Source organism: Spinacia oleracea, chromosome 2 (genome assembly GCF_020520425.1).
Source record: "Spinacia oleracea cultivar Varoflay chromosome 2, BTI_SOV_V1, whole genome shotgun sequence".
NCBI lineage: Eukaryota > Viridiplantae > Streptophyta > Magnoliopsida > Caryophyllales > Amaranthaceae > Spinacia > Spinacia oleracea.
This window is the reverse complement of record NC_079488.1, coordinates 112112511-112128832: the sequence shown is the minus strand read 5'-3', so window position 1 is coordinate 112128832 and position 16322 is coordinate 112112511. Positions and strand designations below refer to the sequence as shown.

Here is a 16322-nt window from a genome sequence, read left to right as displayed (position 1 = left end):
TATTGAAATTTCTCCCAAAATCACCTAATATTGCTCATTCAGTAGCAAATATTTGATCCAATGAGGTATTGGCTTAGTGGTTAAGAGTTCATACTGATGATCTGTGTACGATAAGTATCAAATTCGAATAAAATTAATGGTTTGTGTGCGATAAGCCTCAACAAATAAAAATAATAGCAAACATTTGGGCAGCACGTCACTAATCAATAAAACTATCTATAAGGATTCACCTCAAGTCAACATTTATTCATACACAACTCAAATCATACAAGATTTCTTCAAATTTCTTTTTCGAGGGGACAACATTTCTTCAAATTACATAATCATATCTCTAATTCTTCATCATATCCTCAACTCTTCTTCAACTCTACAAAAGACTAAAAGTTCATCAAAAAAAAACCAAAAAAAATGCAAAACAACAACCATTTCCTTCTCTTCCTCCTCTTATCGCCACCCTTTGTGGTGGCGCAAGACAGTTTTAAAGGCAACTCCGGGGAGCCCTTTACTCCCTCCACCGTAATAATCATCATAATGGGAATCATCTTCATGTTCACCGGTTGCCTCGCCGTCTTCCTCCGCCAATTCTCACACGGCTGTTTCGGCCTCAACGTCACCGTCAACCCGGCCCTCACCGCCGACGGCCACCTAGCCACCCACGGGCTCGACCCGGAATACATCAAAACCATCCCTACCTACTTCTATTCCGACGTAAAACAACACCGCAAAGGCCACGTTGAGTTAGAATGTGCGGTTTGTTTGAGTGAATTCCAAGATCCCGAGGCATTAAGACTCTTACCAGGGTGTAGCCACGTGTTTCATCCTCGTTGCATTGACCAGTGGCTTGCAACACACGTTACCTGCCCTATTTGTCGTCTTTCCCTAGAGCCTGATCTGTTAGGTAGTCCTACTAAACCAGCACCTAATACAGTTGTCATCAATATTCTTCCTGATACGAGGCAGCATGATGAATCAGACGACAGATCTGATGACAGCGAACAAGATGATCATGATGTAAAAAAAATTATTGTAGGGAAGTTTCCTAGGTCACATTCAACGGGTCATTCCATGGCGGATCCGGAGAGGTTTACACTAGTGTTACCCGAGGAAGTACAAAGTAATTTACCGAACCGGTCTAAGTTTTTAAGTTCAATACTTAGCCCTAGGAGTGCTTACCGGTGTGGGTGGTTTTCTATGACCCCACCTCTTTTTAATGCCCGGTCTAGATCGGTTCGGTCCATGGTATCATCCAGTTTGGTTATCAACGGTTCGAAGAACCCGGCCCTACCACCGGTTAAAACATCCGATCGTTTATGGCCGATATAGATATGAAATTACGGTGAGTTCATGGGACGTCATAATTTCTCAATTTTTACTTCAATTGGGTGTTTTTTTGTTTTAGTTTATACTTTACAAAATCCCGAAATAAAATTTTCTCTCTCATTAATATGATCGAATTACTACCTCGAGTACGTACATTATATTTTTACGAGTCCATATATACCTAATGAAAAAAGACGGACTCTAAAACTGAACATGAAGTAGTGAATTACTAAAATCGAGGTTTTTGTTTGCAATTGAAAATGTTACTCAAAAAACGTTCCAAATATGAGAGTTCCACGTAATACATTTGGAATTCTATGATTAATTGGAGTGAACTGTTTTTTAAAATATAATAATTATGGACATAGTTGGGTTGGGACTCTTGGGAGTATTACTTGGTCAAGAAAATTGAGATGTATGTACATTTCCAATTATTATGTAATAATATGATTATACTAATGCCAAATAAATAGAAGAACAAGTTGAGAAGTCAATTTTATTGATAATGATAGTGTTGTATACAGCTTGTTAGAGATACAATTATAATATTTTTTTATTTTTTTTTAAATCTTTTGTATACTCAAACAAAATAATGTCATTTAAATACTTCGTACGTAGTACTTCATAGCAAGGTTCTACGGAGTATCAAAGAGGCAACTTCAATTTTATTATGTATTGAACAAAAAGGTTGTCCTTAAATTAAATGTATAGTTTGATTTAATTTAATGATATGTACGTATTAATAATTCAGTATGATATTTTTTTATTTAATATGGTATACCTTAGAAATTAGACTAGTTGATTTATTAACAACAATATGTTAAATTTAATCATGTTTATCTATATAATGAACAATTACGGAAAAGGACTACATGTGGCACAAGTAAGAACAAAGTGTTAGGTAACACTACCATATCATTGAAGAATTACATAAGTAGCACAAGTAAGAACAAGGAGTACAATTAGCACAAGTAAAAACAAAGTATTAGGTACCAATTACTCCCTTCGTTCCTAAATAAGTGTCACATTTCCTTTTTTGGCGTTCCCTTATAAGTGTCACATTTCTATTTTTGAACATATACTTTTCCCACTTTTCCATACACTTTTCACACTTTTCCATACACTTTTCCCACTTTTCTATAAATCATGATTACTTTTACTTACACATTCTACATTTTTCCACTTTTCAATCCCCACATCCACTTTTATTTGTACTTTATTCAATTAAACAATTATCTACTTTATCCTTTTCCAAAAAAAAACATTCTCAATCATTAACTCTTACACACTTTACAATTTTATTAATTACCGTGTCGGAGCCCAAATGTGACACTTATTTAGGAACGGAGGGAGTAATTAGTAATGAGAAGAATAAATATGTCTAATCTTTGTATCAATGTAATGCTTATTTAATTTCGTATACATTTTTTCCCTTAAGCGGGATAACTCATATATATGCCAACAAAAGTTCATTTAAAGATATTTGGCAATATTATGAAAGTGATATTTACATCCCTTAAGGCTCAATATAAGGAACTAAAATTGAAACTTATCGAACAATATTAAATATTAATTTATTTAACCAAAGTGCGATTTTTTTCATGCAATTCCTATATTAATATCAATTTAGGAAATAATGCTTATCATGGTATCAGAGCAGAAGACCATGTTTAAATAAGGATCGAATAACTATCGTCAGTCTCATGTGAATGATGGGGATTGTTGAATCTCATGAAAACCTACAAGTGAATACTAGGATTGTCGCATTAGACAATTGAGAAAGGGTTATACCACTGTATAAGGCTAGTTGGGCTACTACGTTTATTATCACACGGTTTTAAGATGATCGATTTCGGATCTCTTATATAATGGGATACAATTCATAGAAAGGGGTAAAGATGGATGTGGGCCAGACCGACACGAAGCCCTACCCGGCCCGGCATGAAAAAAGTCCGGCTAGACCCGAGAAAGAAAAAACCCGTCCCGGCACGGGCAAAAAGTTGTGGGACGTGGACCGGGCCTAGGCCTTAAATTTTTGGAAAAAGCACGACAAGGCACAACACGCTAAATTTAGTAAAATTAGCCTTAGGCACGACGGGCCGGTCTAGCCCGGCACGAAAGCCCGTGGGCTCGGGCTCGGCCTAGGCCTTGTTTTGAACTTTTGACCCGGCTTGGCCCGTCATGAGACAACCTGGGCCTTCCATGGGCCCGGACTGGTTAACCCGACCTGGCAAGGCCTACAACCATCTTTAGATACGAACACATAGCACATCTCTATAAAATCACAAATAATACCTCTCATTAGAAATAATCACTAGTTAGAGTTGGTTAACTCAGTTTCAAATCTTGATTAGAGAAGGCAATGAAGGCATCTCCATACAAGTCATCTCCAAAATTTCCGAACTAATGTTGCAAACTCCATCATAATTTGATGGATCAAAGTCCACCAAATTTCAATAATTCTCAAATTTTTGTGTCTTAGCCAGTTAACCCATAAGAAGTGGCTTACCGATCTAATTAACCTAGCTAGCTGGCCCTTTTTAGGCCCAAGCCCAAAAATTGAGATGTCTTCCCCAATCCCCACAAAATGAAATAATACTTGTCTAGTTCGAGTGCTTAAAAACTACCACAACACACCTAAACTAGATAGAGCTGGAAAAAGAGTCGCATTGGGTTGAAGAACTCAACACCAATCAGTGTTGTTTTACAAATATGCAGGTCATGTTGATCCGTTTAATTAAACTGCAGGTCGAAATCCTTGATACTGATTCGTTTTTTCCGTGTTTGGTTCGTGCTTGTTCTATAAAGTTGGCCACGGTCTAAAAGTTTACCACCTACAACTGCATTAAATGATTAGTTGTTTGTTTAGCCAGTTCAATAGCGAGTTTCGTGATAAAAATCTCAACACTAGCCCAACTCGTTTTGATTAAACGTGTCATGCAGTAATTGACTCATTAAATTAAATGTGTCTTGTAATGTTGATCCGTTTAATTAAACATGTCATAAAATGTCTTGAAATTAACTTGCTTCTTATATGTCCGGTTTGTATCGTATCGTATCATACCAGGATCAGACGTCTCTAAAAACATAAATGAAAGAAGGAAATAAACGTAGGATTAGGGGTTGAAAATGATTAAAATAACCCATTACACCACTTTGATTTTTTCTCAAATAATTTGTATCGCCTAACATATGACTCATTTTTACATGTATAAACACTCGATTTACAAAGTTAAAACTCAAAGTAACACTACCAAACCATGTCTTACGGGTCGGACACTGTCGTTACACGGGTCGGCGACCCGATTAACAACAATAACGACGAATAATCCACAAAACGATCCGATTTAGAAGAAATGCAACTCAAATAACGCGTGTTACAACTGGTTGTATAATGATAATCACTCTTTGGACTAATTTCTTTAGGAAATAATTTTAAGTCACCAGTTGAGTAGGACCTTTGTAATTTTGTTACGACTCTTATAATTGGAGCATGATTATCATCAAGATTAACTTCTGAATGTGAATTTGAGGATGACCCTTCTATATCTATAACAGTAACATGATCTTCGTCGTCGTGGTTGTGGTCGTGGTCGTGATCGTGATCGTTAACATCGTGTTGATGATAACCACTAAGACCAAATCTCTGTGATAGAGGACCTGAAATACCGTCAAATATGGAGGACATGCTCACACTAGATCCCTGCCTATGCTCCAAACTTGACCTGCATATGCATGATAAATTTTCATGAGCGACTTGTAATCTATTATAATCAAATTGGGTTTCCTAATATAATCAGGAGTATCATAAGACTATAAATATGATCAGTGGAATACACTCTGATTTACGAAGTTTTAGCATATCTAATATGGTATCAGAGCCAACGTTCTTGGCCAATTGTTTGTCCCCAAAAAGGAGGCCCCATCAATGTTAAAGAATTTGCAATGTAGAGAAAGGTTGGAGATTTGTTTTAGTTTGTTTCATAATTTACTTAACATTGTGCTTTAATCTATTTTTTGATATAAAAATCTACTACCTTTACCCTATTACCTCCACAAATTTTACAACTTTTCGCTCATTTTATCTTATTTTATGCAGTTTCTTCTTACACTCACCCATTTTTTTTACACATCTACCTTACTTTATCCATATTTTATTATATTCACCCACCTTTTAAAATAGTTTTTCTATTTCTTAATATTTATGCAAATATTAATTGAAAATATCATTTTTAAACGGAGGTTCAATTCAAGAATGATTGAAAAAAAGAAAAAAGTGGGTCGAACCTGCAAATTGGACAAGTGAGATGAGAAGCAAGCCAAGGCCCAATACAAGAAGGATGAAACAAATGAAAACAATCAGGCAAAATGCGCAACACTTCTTGTTCCTTAAACTCACTAAGACAAACCGCACACTCTTGATCTTGTTCTTGATCACCACCGCCTTCTTTATAAAGCCGTTTCATTTTCATCTCGGAGAATCTTAGCGACGGGAGCGACTCAATCTCGTCCGCGTCCAAACCTCGACGTTCCTCCCGCGGCCGGCCGTTGAGGCGGCGGCGGTCGTGATAGTGACGTATGCAAAGGGCTACGGCCGCCGCTAATAGGAAGAACCCTACGTAGATGACTATTATAAGAGGGGTTGACCACCATTTCTTGGGTTTACCCTCATTTGCATATGCCAAACTTGGATAGAGAAGTAATAGAAGCACAAAGAGTTGATCTCTCTTCATTGTTTCTTCAATTTCTAATTTTAATTAAAGGCTAATTATTAGTTGTATTACTTGTATGAAGTTGTGGTATATACATGTGTACGTTCAAGTTTGTTAGTCAATTGCAAGTTGGATTATTTTATGTAATTGACTTGTTTAGTTTTTTTGTTTTGTTAAGGTGCATGATTAGGGGTTAGTGGTCAGTAGTCGATCATCTTGCTATTAATAAGATAAACAATTATGTTAATTAGCAATAATAGCACCGATCTTGAAAATATTAGTGTGGACTTGGAGCAACTTTCTATAGTCCGAGAGGTTGCATATTGTTTGACTATGAATTGGTAAATGATGCCTCTCTAATATATGTCGAGGTCAAATACCAATGAGGTATTTCTGGCTGTGGTTAAGATTAAGGGTCTGTGTACATTAAGTCACATGTTTGAATCTTCCTCTTCTATTTATAAGTTGTATTATCTTTGTCAATGATGTATCTTCCTCATGGCGAGGGTGGGCCCGACTCCCAAGTAGAATTTTTTCATAGTGTATTTTTAGTTTCCGTCCATCTTGAAATTTGTGGATGTAAATCTCATACGGAGTACTAAATTACACCCAACAACAGTAACAACAACGTGTTTATTTTGTTTAAAGTTCATTATAGTCTCATTTATTACTATAAACACAATGATTTTTAATTGGTTGGGTAAAAAATGGGTCCAGTCGGATTTCGACCCATTACTTTTATGGGTCGTTCGAGTTCAAATATAATCGGGTTAAGGGTCACAATATCTTGTTCAATACCCTGTATTTCGGGTCGATTTCTGGTCGGGTAAATTTTGACAGGTCTACATACAAGTCCATAAATATATTACGTATATAACCCTACAAATGTTAAAAATTAGGTGAATTCGGGTGCACTGTATAATAAAATTTATTTTAAGGACATTGGTGGTCCTTCTTGCATTTTTTGCTCACATAACATGCACATAAAAAGAGAAGATATAAGAGGGTACAAGCAGGCCTGACTAAAAATATATGCAAACTAGGCTACAACCACATGGCCCACGAATATGCGGGAGCTAAAAGGGCCTCCAAATTTAGATTATATATTAAATTGTACACCTAAATTATAGTTAGTGCTGCTTATCATAGTGGTTGAACGTGTATTTACGAGATCTTATGTTTAAGACGGCTCTAGCTACACAGTGCATAAGTGTATTCGAGTACATCTTAGATATACTGCACAAATTTAAGTGCGGAAAATATTTTAATAATAAAAGAAAATCCAATTACCTGCATAGGGGGCACGTGACATGAGAAACAAGCCAAGGCGCAATACAATCAATATGAAAGACATGAAAGCAATCAGGCAAAATGCGCAACACCTCTTGATCCTTAAACTCGTTAAGGCATACAGAGCACTCTATTTGTAACTTATCCCCTTTTTCGACACTATACATTTTAATCTCGGCGAATCTAAGCGACGGAAGTGATTCAATTTCCGACGCATCCAACCCAGGCGCACGCGGAATATTTTCGTCGCTTAATTGTAGTCGCCGGTCACGGTAACGTCGTATACAAAGCGCCAAAACTGCGGCAAAAACGAAGAATCCTATGTAGATTACTATGATGAGAGGGGTTGACCACCATGCGTATTTCCCCATTTTAGGATCGAGTTTAAGCTTACATTTATGAAAATTAAAGTTTAAGCTGTTTAATTAGTAGTGTTAATTAGTATTTTGGATTTGGATTAGTAAGTGGTAGCCATGTATTGGCATGGAATGTGTTTATTCCAGATGTATGTGTGTATATTCTCAAATCTATAGATTATACGCCAAATCTTGTAAATTTGGATGTTTTGATGATTAATTAATTAGATTTTCTTCAAAATGTTACGGGATTTAGCCATTTAGGTAATGTTCTTGATATAGAAATGTATACTACTTTTCTACTAGTATCTTTAGAAAGTAACTTAGTCCGGAGAAATTTTCTGAATATTTTGTTTATTAACTGTTTATAGGGATGCTAGCATGTTTAAGCAAGTCTTTCCAAACAACAAATGTGATTGTCCAACGTTAATTAAAGACGAGAGAGTTAATCACTTAATAAGTAAGTATTGGGAGTAAACGAGCCGAGCCGAGCCGAGCCGAGTCGAGCCGAGTCGAGCCGAGCATTACCCATGATCCTGATCATGTTCATTTAATTTAGGCGAGTCCGAACTTTTAAACAAGCTCAAAATTTTGTTCAAGCTCGATTAGTTCGTTTAATAGATACTGTGTTCGTGAACAGCTCATGAACGTCTCGTTTATTAACCGAGCCGAGTTTATAAACAAAATTTTTTCTTAAACTAGCTTTGCACTCTAAAGTTTAACCATATATTTGAAACATAATTTGAATGTGCACTAATTTATCCATTTAAATTCAAAATATTTTTATTCTATGATATATTTTTTTGGTTGTTAAAATTAAAGTCATAATACAATTTTTATCCATGATCATACAATTATGTATTGAAAATTTGAATATGAAAGCAAATACATGAGTATGTTAATGAACATAAATAAACGAGTTATTCATGAATATAAATGAACGAGCATATGTATGTCCATGTTCGATCAAGCTCGTTTATTAAACGAGTTTCAGAAGTTGTTCAAGCTCGGCTCATTTATTAAATAAACGAACATGAACGAGCTTTACCCGAGCCCAAACCCGAGTAGTTTATTGAGAGTCTCGGCTCATTTGCACCCTTAAATTAGCATAAGCCTAAGAGACTACTCTCCTTATGGTCATATAATTTTAAGGTGGAACCTCTTACATTCTTGTAAAGTGGATTTACTCTCTCGTAATGACAGGTGCGCGCCCTGAATGTTAAGTTCTAAACCATTATTTGACAAACTTCCGTATTACATCACCTTTAATTTAAGCATGCCCTGAATGTTAAGTTCTTTTAGTTGGTCTTTACGTTTTCTTCATTTCATGTATGTTAATTATGTCATAGGACCAATGTAACTCAACCAAAAGCTTTAGCTTATGGTTGAACCCCCAAGATTAGTTTTATACTCTATCGCCCCCCCTTACATGAAAGCCCTTTGGGCTTGAAGTGTGGATGCAGCATTGGTCTCCTCATACCCAGCGCGAAATATTCCACTTTGGAATGAGGGGTGGATGAGATTTGAACCCGTGACCTTTGCGTCACGCTGGCTCTGATACCATGTCAGAATTATACCCGTGTCCTTTACGTCACGTACGTTGGCTCTGATACCATGTCAGAATTATACCCGTGTCCTTTACGTCACGTACGTTGGCTCTGATACCATGCCAATGGACCAACTCAACCAAAAGCTTAAGCTTATTCGATCAAGACGTGCAATCATTTTGTCTCATCTTTGTTTCTAGCTGTTGGACGTTATCTTTTTGAGGTTGTTGCAAACTTGCGATTTCTGTTAAAATGTGGTTTGTGATTGTTTGCTAGTGACTACTGTTAGTCTGTTACTCTTTGAATTTTGACATTATTCACAAATTATTCCCGACCATCATTCGTTATTTTATATGCAACGAAAATATAATACTTCGTTTGTACTACCGTACTACATATAATCTTATTGAATTTGTTTCAATATGTACAAATAATTTATACTTTTTTTCAAATTCATAAGTACAGATATTAATACTATAAAAGTTTTATATTGACAGCTATAACAATCATTTTTTTTTTTTTGACGGGAGCTATAACAATCGTTAAACGTACAGTATAACCATTACCAAGTATTTCGAAACAAATCGAGAGAGTACTTATCATTCCTACTTAAAAAATAAAAAATAAAAGTCATACACATTTAAAAAATAAGAAAATAAAAAAATTGGCATGCATTAAATAAATTATCAACCGCCCAACCAATCACAATCCAAATGAACAATTAAACCAATTACAACATTACTTAACAAATAACAATCAACATCCATTGACCAAAGCACTAATGACCCTCTAAATCCAACTCTTGAGACGTGCGATTAGGCCACAATTTATCCGATGACCGTTCTCCTATGTCATCACACCGAACAACCCGGTTCAACGGTGATGATTTATTCGGCGATTTCATTGCTTTAAAAAAACTCCGTGGACTTCTCATAAATGTCCCTATATTATTATTGTTATTGTTATTATTGCTACATTCAGCTGTCTCCGTCCTGATAGACCCTGACCGAGAAACAAAGGGCGGGCTCATGGTAAACCGCCACTGATCCGTTTTAACTGGTGTTGTAACACAACTTACACTTCTCCTAGACCGGTATCCGGTCCGTGGAGTAACGATTGTTGGAGTTGGTATACTATTTAAATTATTAACATTCACCAACTTGTTACGTACCTCCTCCGATAACCTTAGTGTATACTTGTCACGATCTTCAATCAACGAATGCCCCGTTGAATGTGACCTAGGAAAAAATCCCCTACGCTCACCCACATCACTTATATTATGTACTATCGGACTTTTGATTATGGTCTCCGGAGATGAACCTATATGTACAATAACATCATTACGATGATCCTCGCTACAAGGAGGTTGCATGGTTTGATCTGACGGCTCTAATTCAACCTCAACCTGTTGCTGGAGTACCTGTTAGTGGCGGATTCAGAATAATATATTAGAGGATGCAAAATGTATTTTTGTTGTTTTAATGGATGCAAAATGTCAAAATTCTTACAAAAAAAGTTTATTTAAAAACTAAATTTAAGTGGAGACAAATGACCCCACACCCAAATAGCTAGCTCCGCCCCTGGTACTACCTGTGCCGGCGCTAGCGACGGTTCATGAGGGTTTTGACTTTGATCATCAACTTGAATTTCCAAATTTGCCCTGCACACGGGGCAAGTGACGTGGCCACTAAACCAAGGTGCAATACAATGAGGGTGAAACACGTGGCTACACCTAGGCAAAAGCCGTAAATGCTCATGGTCAACGAACTCATACAAACATATAGCGCACTCTAACGGCGTAGTTTTACTAACTACGTGGACTTTAACGTCGGAATATACAAACGTCGGAAATGTAGCCAATATTTTAGGGTCAAGACCATGAGCAGTATTTCTCCGACGAACTTCACCGTCTTCATTGGTGTCGCCACCGCCATCGACGGCTCCACCGAAGACGTAAGCGCGGAAGCAAGCGACGAATGGGCGGGTGTAGCATGCGAGAACGCTAACGGAAACGACGACAACGACGATGATGATGGCGTTTGTGGGTAAAGGGGAACCGTAATTGTCTGAAGAAGGGGGTGATTCTGATTCTTGAGCTATTGTAGTAGGGTTGATGAAAAGTAGGAGTAATAAGATTGTTTGGTAAGGCATGCCTTACCTTTTATTTTTGGTATTATGAAAGATGTGGAAATTGGTTAAGGAAATGACGATATATGTTAATGATAATGTTAATGAAGAGATAATATTTAGGAGTAGTTGTCAATAAGTTGTCACTAATTTTTATTAAATGTTTTTTTTTTAAAAATATCATTGAAGATTTGAAGCTTGTGAAGAAAATTCACATTAAAAGAACAAAATCATTGAAGATATGAAGCTTACTTTTGGGCATTATTAATTGACATACTAATTAAATTACACAAGGAGTACATATCACATATGGTAAGATTAATCACAATTTAATTAAATCATTTAAGAATTAGAAGAATAAGGGTAATATCGATATTTTACATGGGCGTAACACAAGCTTCTCAAGAGTTTGTATATACTCCTTTGAAAGGAGATTAATCATTTATAGCTTTGAATAACAAAAATCGGTTATGTGACAACTATATTATAGGTAAACAAAGTTGATATGATGTTGAAAATGTAAGAGGGAATCTTATTGGATTATATAGAGTACTTGTTCTATTTTATATATTAGGAGAAATAGTTTCAATTAGTAAAAATAATAATTTCAATTCATTAATTGATCAAAGAAAAATGTCTAACTAAAATTTATTTCATTGGTACGTTCAGCATTAATTTCACTTATTTTAATTATGAAGGTAGTTAGAGCTACTAAAATAATTTCTAATAATTTGATCATAAAAGTTAAGTTAAATTCAGATAAATAATCGACAATTTATTAAGTGGATAAAAGACCCTTACTCGAAATATTTTGTATTACTTTAGATGGAATGAAACGTATGGAATTGCGGATTAGATGTTAGGAAAGTCCATAACGTGTGGAATTGTGGATTAGATGTTAGGAAAGTCTATATGCATCTTGTACAGTTGTACCTAATTAATTATTAAGTCCTCAAACATTCCTCTTGGAAGCCTTTTCCCACTAGCTAGTACACACTATACAGTAATTTGATATTTTTTTCATAATAATTCTAATAAAATGTCAAAATAAACTAGAAATAAGTTGGTTACTTTATTTTAATGTATGGTCCATAATAAATTTAATGTGGACCAAGTCCATTTTAAAAATTGGTGAAAGTCAGAAAGTGGTAAGCATACTCCGTGTTAAACTAATTTGTACAATATGTTGAATGTTCTCTATCTTTATCCTAATTAAGTTCAAAAGTTTTCACCCCTGTTTTCTTTGTGTTGTACTATATCCGTTCCTAAAAACAATTTACACTCGTTATTTACACATACTCTAATGCAATATGTAACCACTACTAATATTCAATATCGTACGTGAAAAAATACTTAAAAGTTGTTATTTTGAAAATCAATACAGAGATGAATGTAACAAGATAACAAGTGAAAATGTACGGTTAAAGTTTCATACTTTGGACACTAATCCAAACCATAAATAACCTTCAGAAACGGAGGTAATAGAGTAATAGACTACTCCGTAATACACTAATAGAGTAATAGTAGTATCAATATCAACTAGTATGGATATAAATTTGAAATTAGGCCCACTAATAGACTAATAGTAGGATCAAAGGTAAATTTTTGGCTATACCCGGGTATAGCCAAAGCTGGCTGTACCCCCATCCAAAACGATGTCGTTTTGTGTTGTTTAAAATGAACATTAATATACTGGTACAAAAATGAACATCCCGGGTACAGCAGTTAGCAATTGTAGTATCAATATCAGATATATTGGATTTGAACTAGGAAATATATTATTGGGCCGGCCTGATTTGTTTAAGAAATTTAAGCCTATCCTTATAAAAACCCATGATTACCTGCCCATAATAATTAAGCTAATCTTTTAAGACAAACTGTACTAGGGGGGACCAGATTGAATAATTAAATTATACGTTTATTAAACAGTTTTGACATGGTTTTAAAGACTTCTTCAATTTACATGACACTTCATGCGTATGTAATGCCACAAAGAGACAAAATTAATAATAGAGCAAAATACTCTTGTGTAATAATTGATCCAATTATATACATTTTTCTTTTTTTGTGCGAAGTTATATACAAATATAGTACAATTACATCACAACTCACAAGATCGACCAAACCATAAATGAAATTACAATTTTCTCCTCTCTATACCAATTAAATAAATCCTCCCCTAATTAATGTTCCTCCACAACTTCAGTTTAATAGACCCCAAATCAACAACAAGCACAAAATATTCTATATATCCCCGGTTCCTCACCAACCACTTAAGATGTGAACCAATACGGCAATAATGACTGACTTTTTGTCAGTATTACAAACAGCTATTAATGATGTCTTGACGTAGTGGTAAAAATCGATGGCTTGTGTATGATAGCTTTCAAGTTCGAGTTCTCTCACCTGCATTTGTACTGTAGTTAGAGTTGATCGTCTTTAACCCGACATCCAACCCGAATATGGCATGGGTCTAACATGGACTTATTGGCAATCGCCCGGTACTGTAATCTGAACTGGGTAATTTTTGGGCCTTTAAGCCTCAAACTCCTAAGCCCAAATGCAAACTTGACTCGCTTAGATCGAGATTCCTGGTCTAGAAACTTGGCCCAATTCATGGTCGAGCTCGGTAATAAACCAGTTTTTGAGCCCGTCAAAATGATTTATGATTCAATCTAAATCACATGAGTTTCAAAATCAAAAACTGAAAACTGACAGTGATACCGAACAGACAGGAATCCTGAAAACTCTATTGATGATCCTCCAAATCCAGATCTCGAGGTGTTCGATTAGCGAATAATTTATCCGATGATCGCTCCCCTATGTCATTACATCTAAGAACATGGTTTAACGGCGACTTGTTTGGTGATTTCATTGACTTGAATAAACTTCCTGGACTTCTTAACACATTGTTAATCCCACTAGTATTATTATTCTTACTGTTGGCGTTGTTGTTACATTCAAAGGAATCTTCACATTTTGGGGTACCCGGTGGCCGAGAAATAAAAGGCGGGCTCATCGAGAACCGCCACCGGTCGGGCTTCCCTTGCATTGCGGCGCAACCCATACTATAATTAGCCCGGTACCCGACCCGTGGGCTTACAATAGCAGCGGGTAGCCCACATAAATGATGATCCATATCCACATCCATATCCACCACCAACTTGTTGCGTACCTCATCCGGTAACCTTAGTGTAAACCTATCACAATCCTCCACCAATGAATGACCCGTTGAATGTGACCTAGGCAATCTTATCATACGCCCGCTATCACTCAATCCTTTCATTATAATCTCCTGTGTTGGACTTTTCGCTATAATTACTTCCGGACACGACGGTTCGACCCGTATAATCACATCCCTATTATGATCAGTCGGGTCGGGTTCGGGTTCGTCCTCAGTGGTCATCTCAAAACGCTCCTCGAAGGTTCTCCGGTCGGGGACTTGAGTTTCCAGGTTGGCCCGACATACCTGATAAATTCAGAGAAAATTAGGAGAAAACGAATTAATTAATTAACCCTTTCGTATATTATTATTGACGTTATATATAATACACATTTACACAACGCTAACACCACATTAGCTCCGAAAACATAAACTCGTAATACTCTCTCCATTTCTAAATAAGTGCTTTGTTTTCCTAATCGGTCATTCCCCTTACTTGTTCAGTTTCTATTACATGTATTTTTTAACTTTTCCGTAAACCATGATCATTTTTTCTTACACATTATATACGTTTTCCACTTTCATATTCTACATTCACTTTTATTTATAGTTTATCAATAATAATCTTTACATTCCCTTTCCCCGTTAAAAAGTCACAATCATTATTTTTCTTACGCAATTTTTATTCAGAAACGGAGAGAGTAATAGGAAACTTTACCGGACAGGTGACATGGGAGGCGAGCCAGGGGCTTAAGCAATGAGGATGAAACACGTGGTTACACTTCGGTAACAATACTAACCGTTCATGGTCGGTGAACTCGTTTATACAAATCGCGCACTCTAACGCCGTCGTTTTTCCGACACGGTGAACTTTAACGTCGGAGTATAAAAAGGTGGGGAAAGCGTTCACTACTGTAGGGTCAAGTCCACGAGGTGGTTCTGATCTAGTCCATCCTCCACCACCAACACCGCCACCGCCACCACGGCGGAATCCGCCGTAAGAAGTGATGCCTAGACATGCGAGGAAGTGGCGGAGGTAAACGGAAATAAAGCCGACGGTGAAAAAGACAATGATCATGACTATGAGGGCGGTGGCCATAGGGGAGTTGTAGTTTTGGGATGATGGTTCGGGGGTTTCCGGCCAATCGGGTGGTGGTTGTTGGGCCGTGATCGGCGGAGTAAGGAGGAAGACGAGAAGGAAGCATAAATGAGGGCCATGAGGGTGGGTATAGGAGGCCCAAGGCATGCCCACTCCTCCTTGTTGGGGTGGGAAAGAGAAGGAAAATATAGGAGGAAAATAGGAAATTAAGAGAGGTTGTGGTAGGAAAGTTATTAAGATAGAAGAACAAATAAATGTGGTGGATAATTAAGGTTGGGTTGACTTGACAAAAGTGGGTCCGGGTTTTTTTGGTTTTGGGGGACCCGGTTTGTATGATTGATGTGGGTATAATTTTGTGTGACGACACGAACTCATAAAAATGCCAATATTCATTGTAGTTATTCCTTTTTGAGGTGTATAATTAAGGTGTCTACAGTCGTGTTATTAGTGATGACTAATCCTCTCATCCTGTGTGCTTCAATTAAGGGAAAAAAGCTAGTTAAAGATCTGTTTTCATTCTCAAATATTGATATTCGAATCCCTGATCTATTGGTTAAGAGACAAAGTGAACAACCATTATGTCAAAATCAATTTGATTTCATGGTATTTATTCATGGATGTGGGTATAATTTAGTGACAGAGGGAGTATTAGGTAGTTCCTATCTGAAGGGAAAAAGACATAGTCCTAGAATAGTTTATATAGTTAGA

General features: G+C 36.5%; 4 protein-coding genes across 4 annotated transcripts; 1 reads left to right on the top strand and 3 right to left on the bottom strand.

Annotated features, from left to right (window-relative positions):
- Nucleotides 1-260: 260 nt before the first annotated feature.
- LOC130467188 (E3 ubiquitin-protein ligase ATL6-like) lies at nucleotides 261-2042 on the top strand. The gene has a single exon (XM_056835612.1). The coding sequence runs from the start codon at nucleotides 409-411 to the stop codon at nucleotides 1321-1323; it is 915 nt and encodes a 304-aa protein (XP_056691590.1). The 5' UTR covers nucleotides 261-408; the 3' UTR covers nucleotides 1324-2042.
- Nucleotides 2043-4428: 2386 nt separating this feature from the next.
- LOC110798474 (E3 ubiquitin-protein ligase ATL9-like) lies at nucleotides 4429-6112 on the bottom strand. The gene is made up of 2 exons (XM_022003930.2): nucleotides 5608-6112; nucleotides 4429-5045 (listed from the first exon to the last, which is right to left on the bottom strand). Exons 1-2 carry the CDS (start codon nucleotides 6051-6053, stop codon nucleotides 4586-4588), a joined length of 906 nt encoding a protein of 301 aa, XP_021859622.2. The 5' UTR covers nucleotides 6054-6112; the 3' UTR covers nucleotides 4429-4585.
- Nucleotides 6113-9727: 3615 nt separating this feature from the next.
- Nucleotides 9728-11447, bottom strand: LOC110799294 (E3 ubiquitin-protein ligase ATL31-like). Its single transcript, XM_022004845.2, has 2 exons — nucleotides 10816-11447; nucleotides 9728-10645 (listed from the first exon to the last, which is right to left on the bottom strand). Exons 1-2 carry the CDS (start codon nucleotides 11374-11376, stop codon nucleotides 10004-10006), a joined length of 1203 nt encoding a protein of 400 aa, XP_021860537.1. The 5' UTR covers nucleotides 11377-11447; the 3' UTR covers nucleotides 9728-10003.
- Nucleotides 11448-13355: 1908 nt separating this feature from the next.
- Nucleotides 13356-15831, bottom strand: LOC110803440 (E3 ubiquitin-protein ligase ATL31). The gene is made up of 2 exons (XM_022008984.2): nucleotides 15234-15831; nucleotides 13356-14821 (listed from the first exon to the last, which is right to left on the bottom strand). Exons 1-2 carry the CDS (start codon nucleotides 15759-15761, stop codon nucleotides 14102-14104), a joined length of 1248 nt encoding a protein of 415 aa, XP_021864676.2. The 5' UTR covers nucleotides 15762-15831; the 3' UTR covers nucleotides 13356-14101.
- Nucleotides 15832-16322: the final 491 nt, after the last annotated feature.

Excerpts from the sequence above, each read along its gene's own strand:
- LOC110799294 (XM_022004845.2), bottom strand. The coding sequence starts at position 11,376 with ATGCCTTACCAAACAATCTTATTACTCCTACTTTTCATCAACCCTACT. Across the intron at positions 10,646-10,815 it reads CGTCGCTAGCGCCGGCACAG|GTACTCCAGCAACAGGTTGA; the intron begins GTAGTACCAGGG and ends CGCCACTAACAG.
- LOC110798474 (XM_022003930.2), bottom strand. The coding sequence starts at position 6,053 with ATGAAGAGAGATCAACTCTTTGTGCTTCTATTACTTCTCTATCCAAGT. Across the intron at positions 5,046-5,607 it reads CTCACTTGTCCAATTTGCAG|GTCAAGTTTGGAGCATAGGC; the intron begins GTTCGACCCACT and ends ATGCATATGCAG.
- LOC130467188 (XM_056835612.1), top strand. The coding sequence starts at position 409 with ATGCAAAACAACAACCATTTCCTTCTCTTCCTCCTCTTATCGCCACCC.
- LOC110803440 (XM_022008984.2), bottom strand. The coding sequence starts at position 15,761 with ATGCCTTGGGCCTCCTATACCCACCCTCATGGCCCTCATTTATGCTTC. Across the intron at positions 14,822-15,233 it reads CCTCCCATGTCACCTGTCCG|GTATGTCGGGCCAACCTGGA; the intron begins GTAAAGTTTCCT and ends TGAATTTATCAG.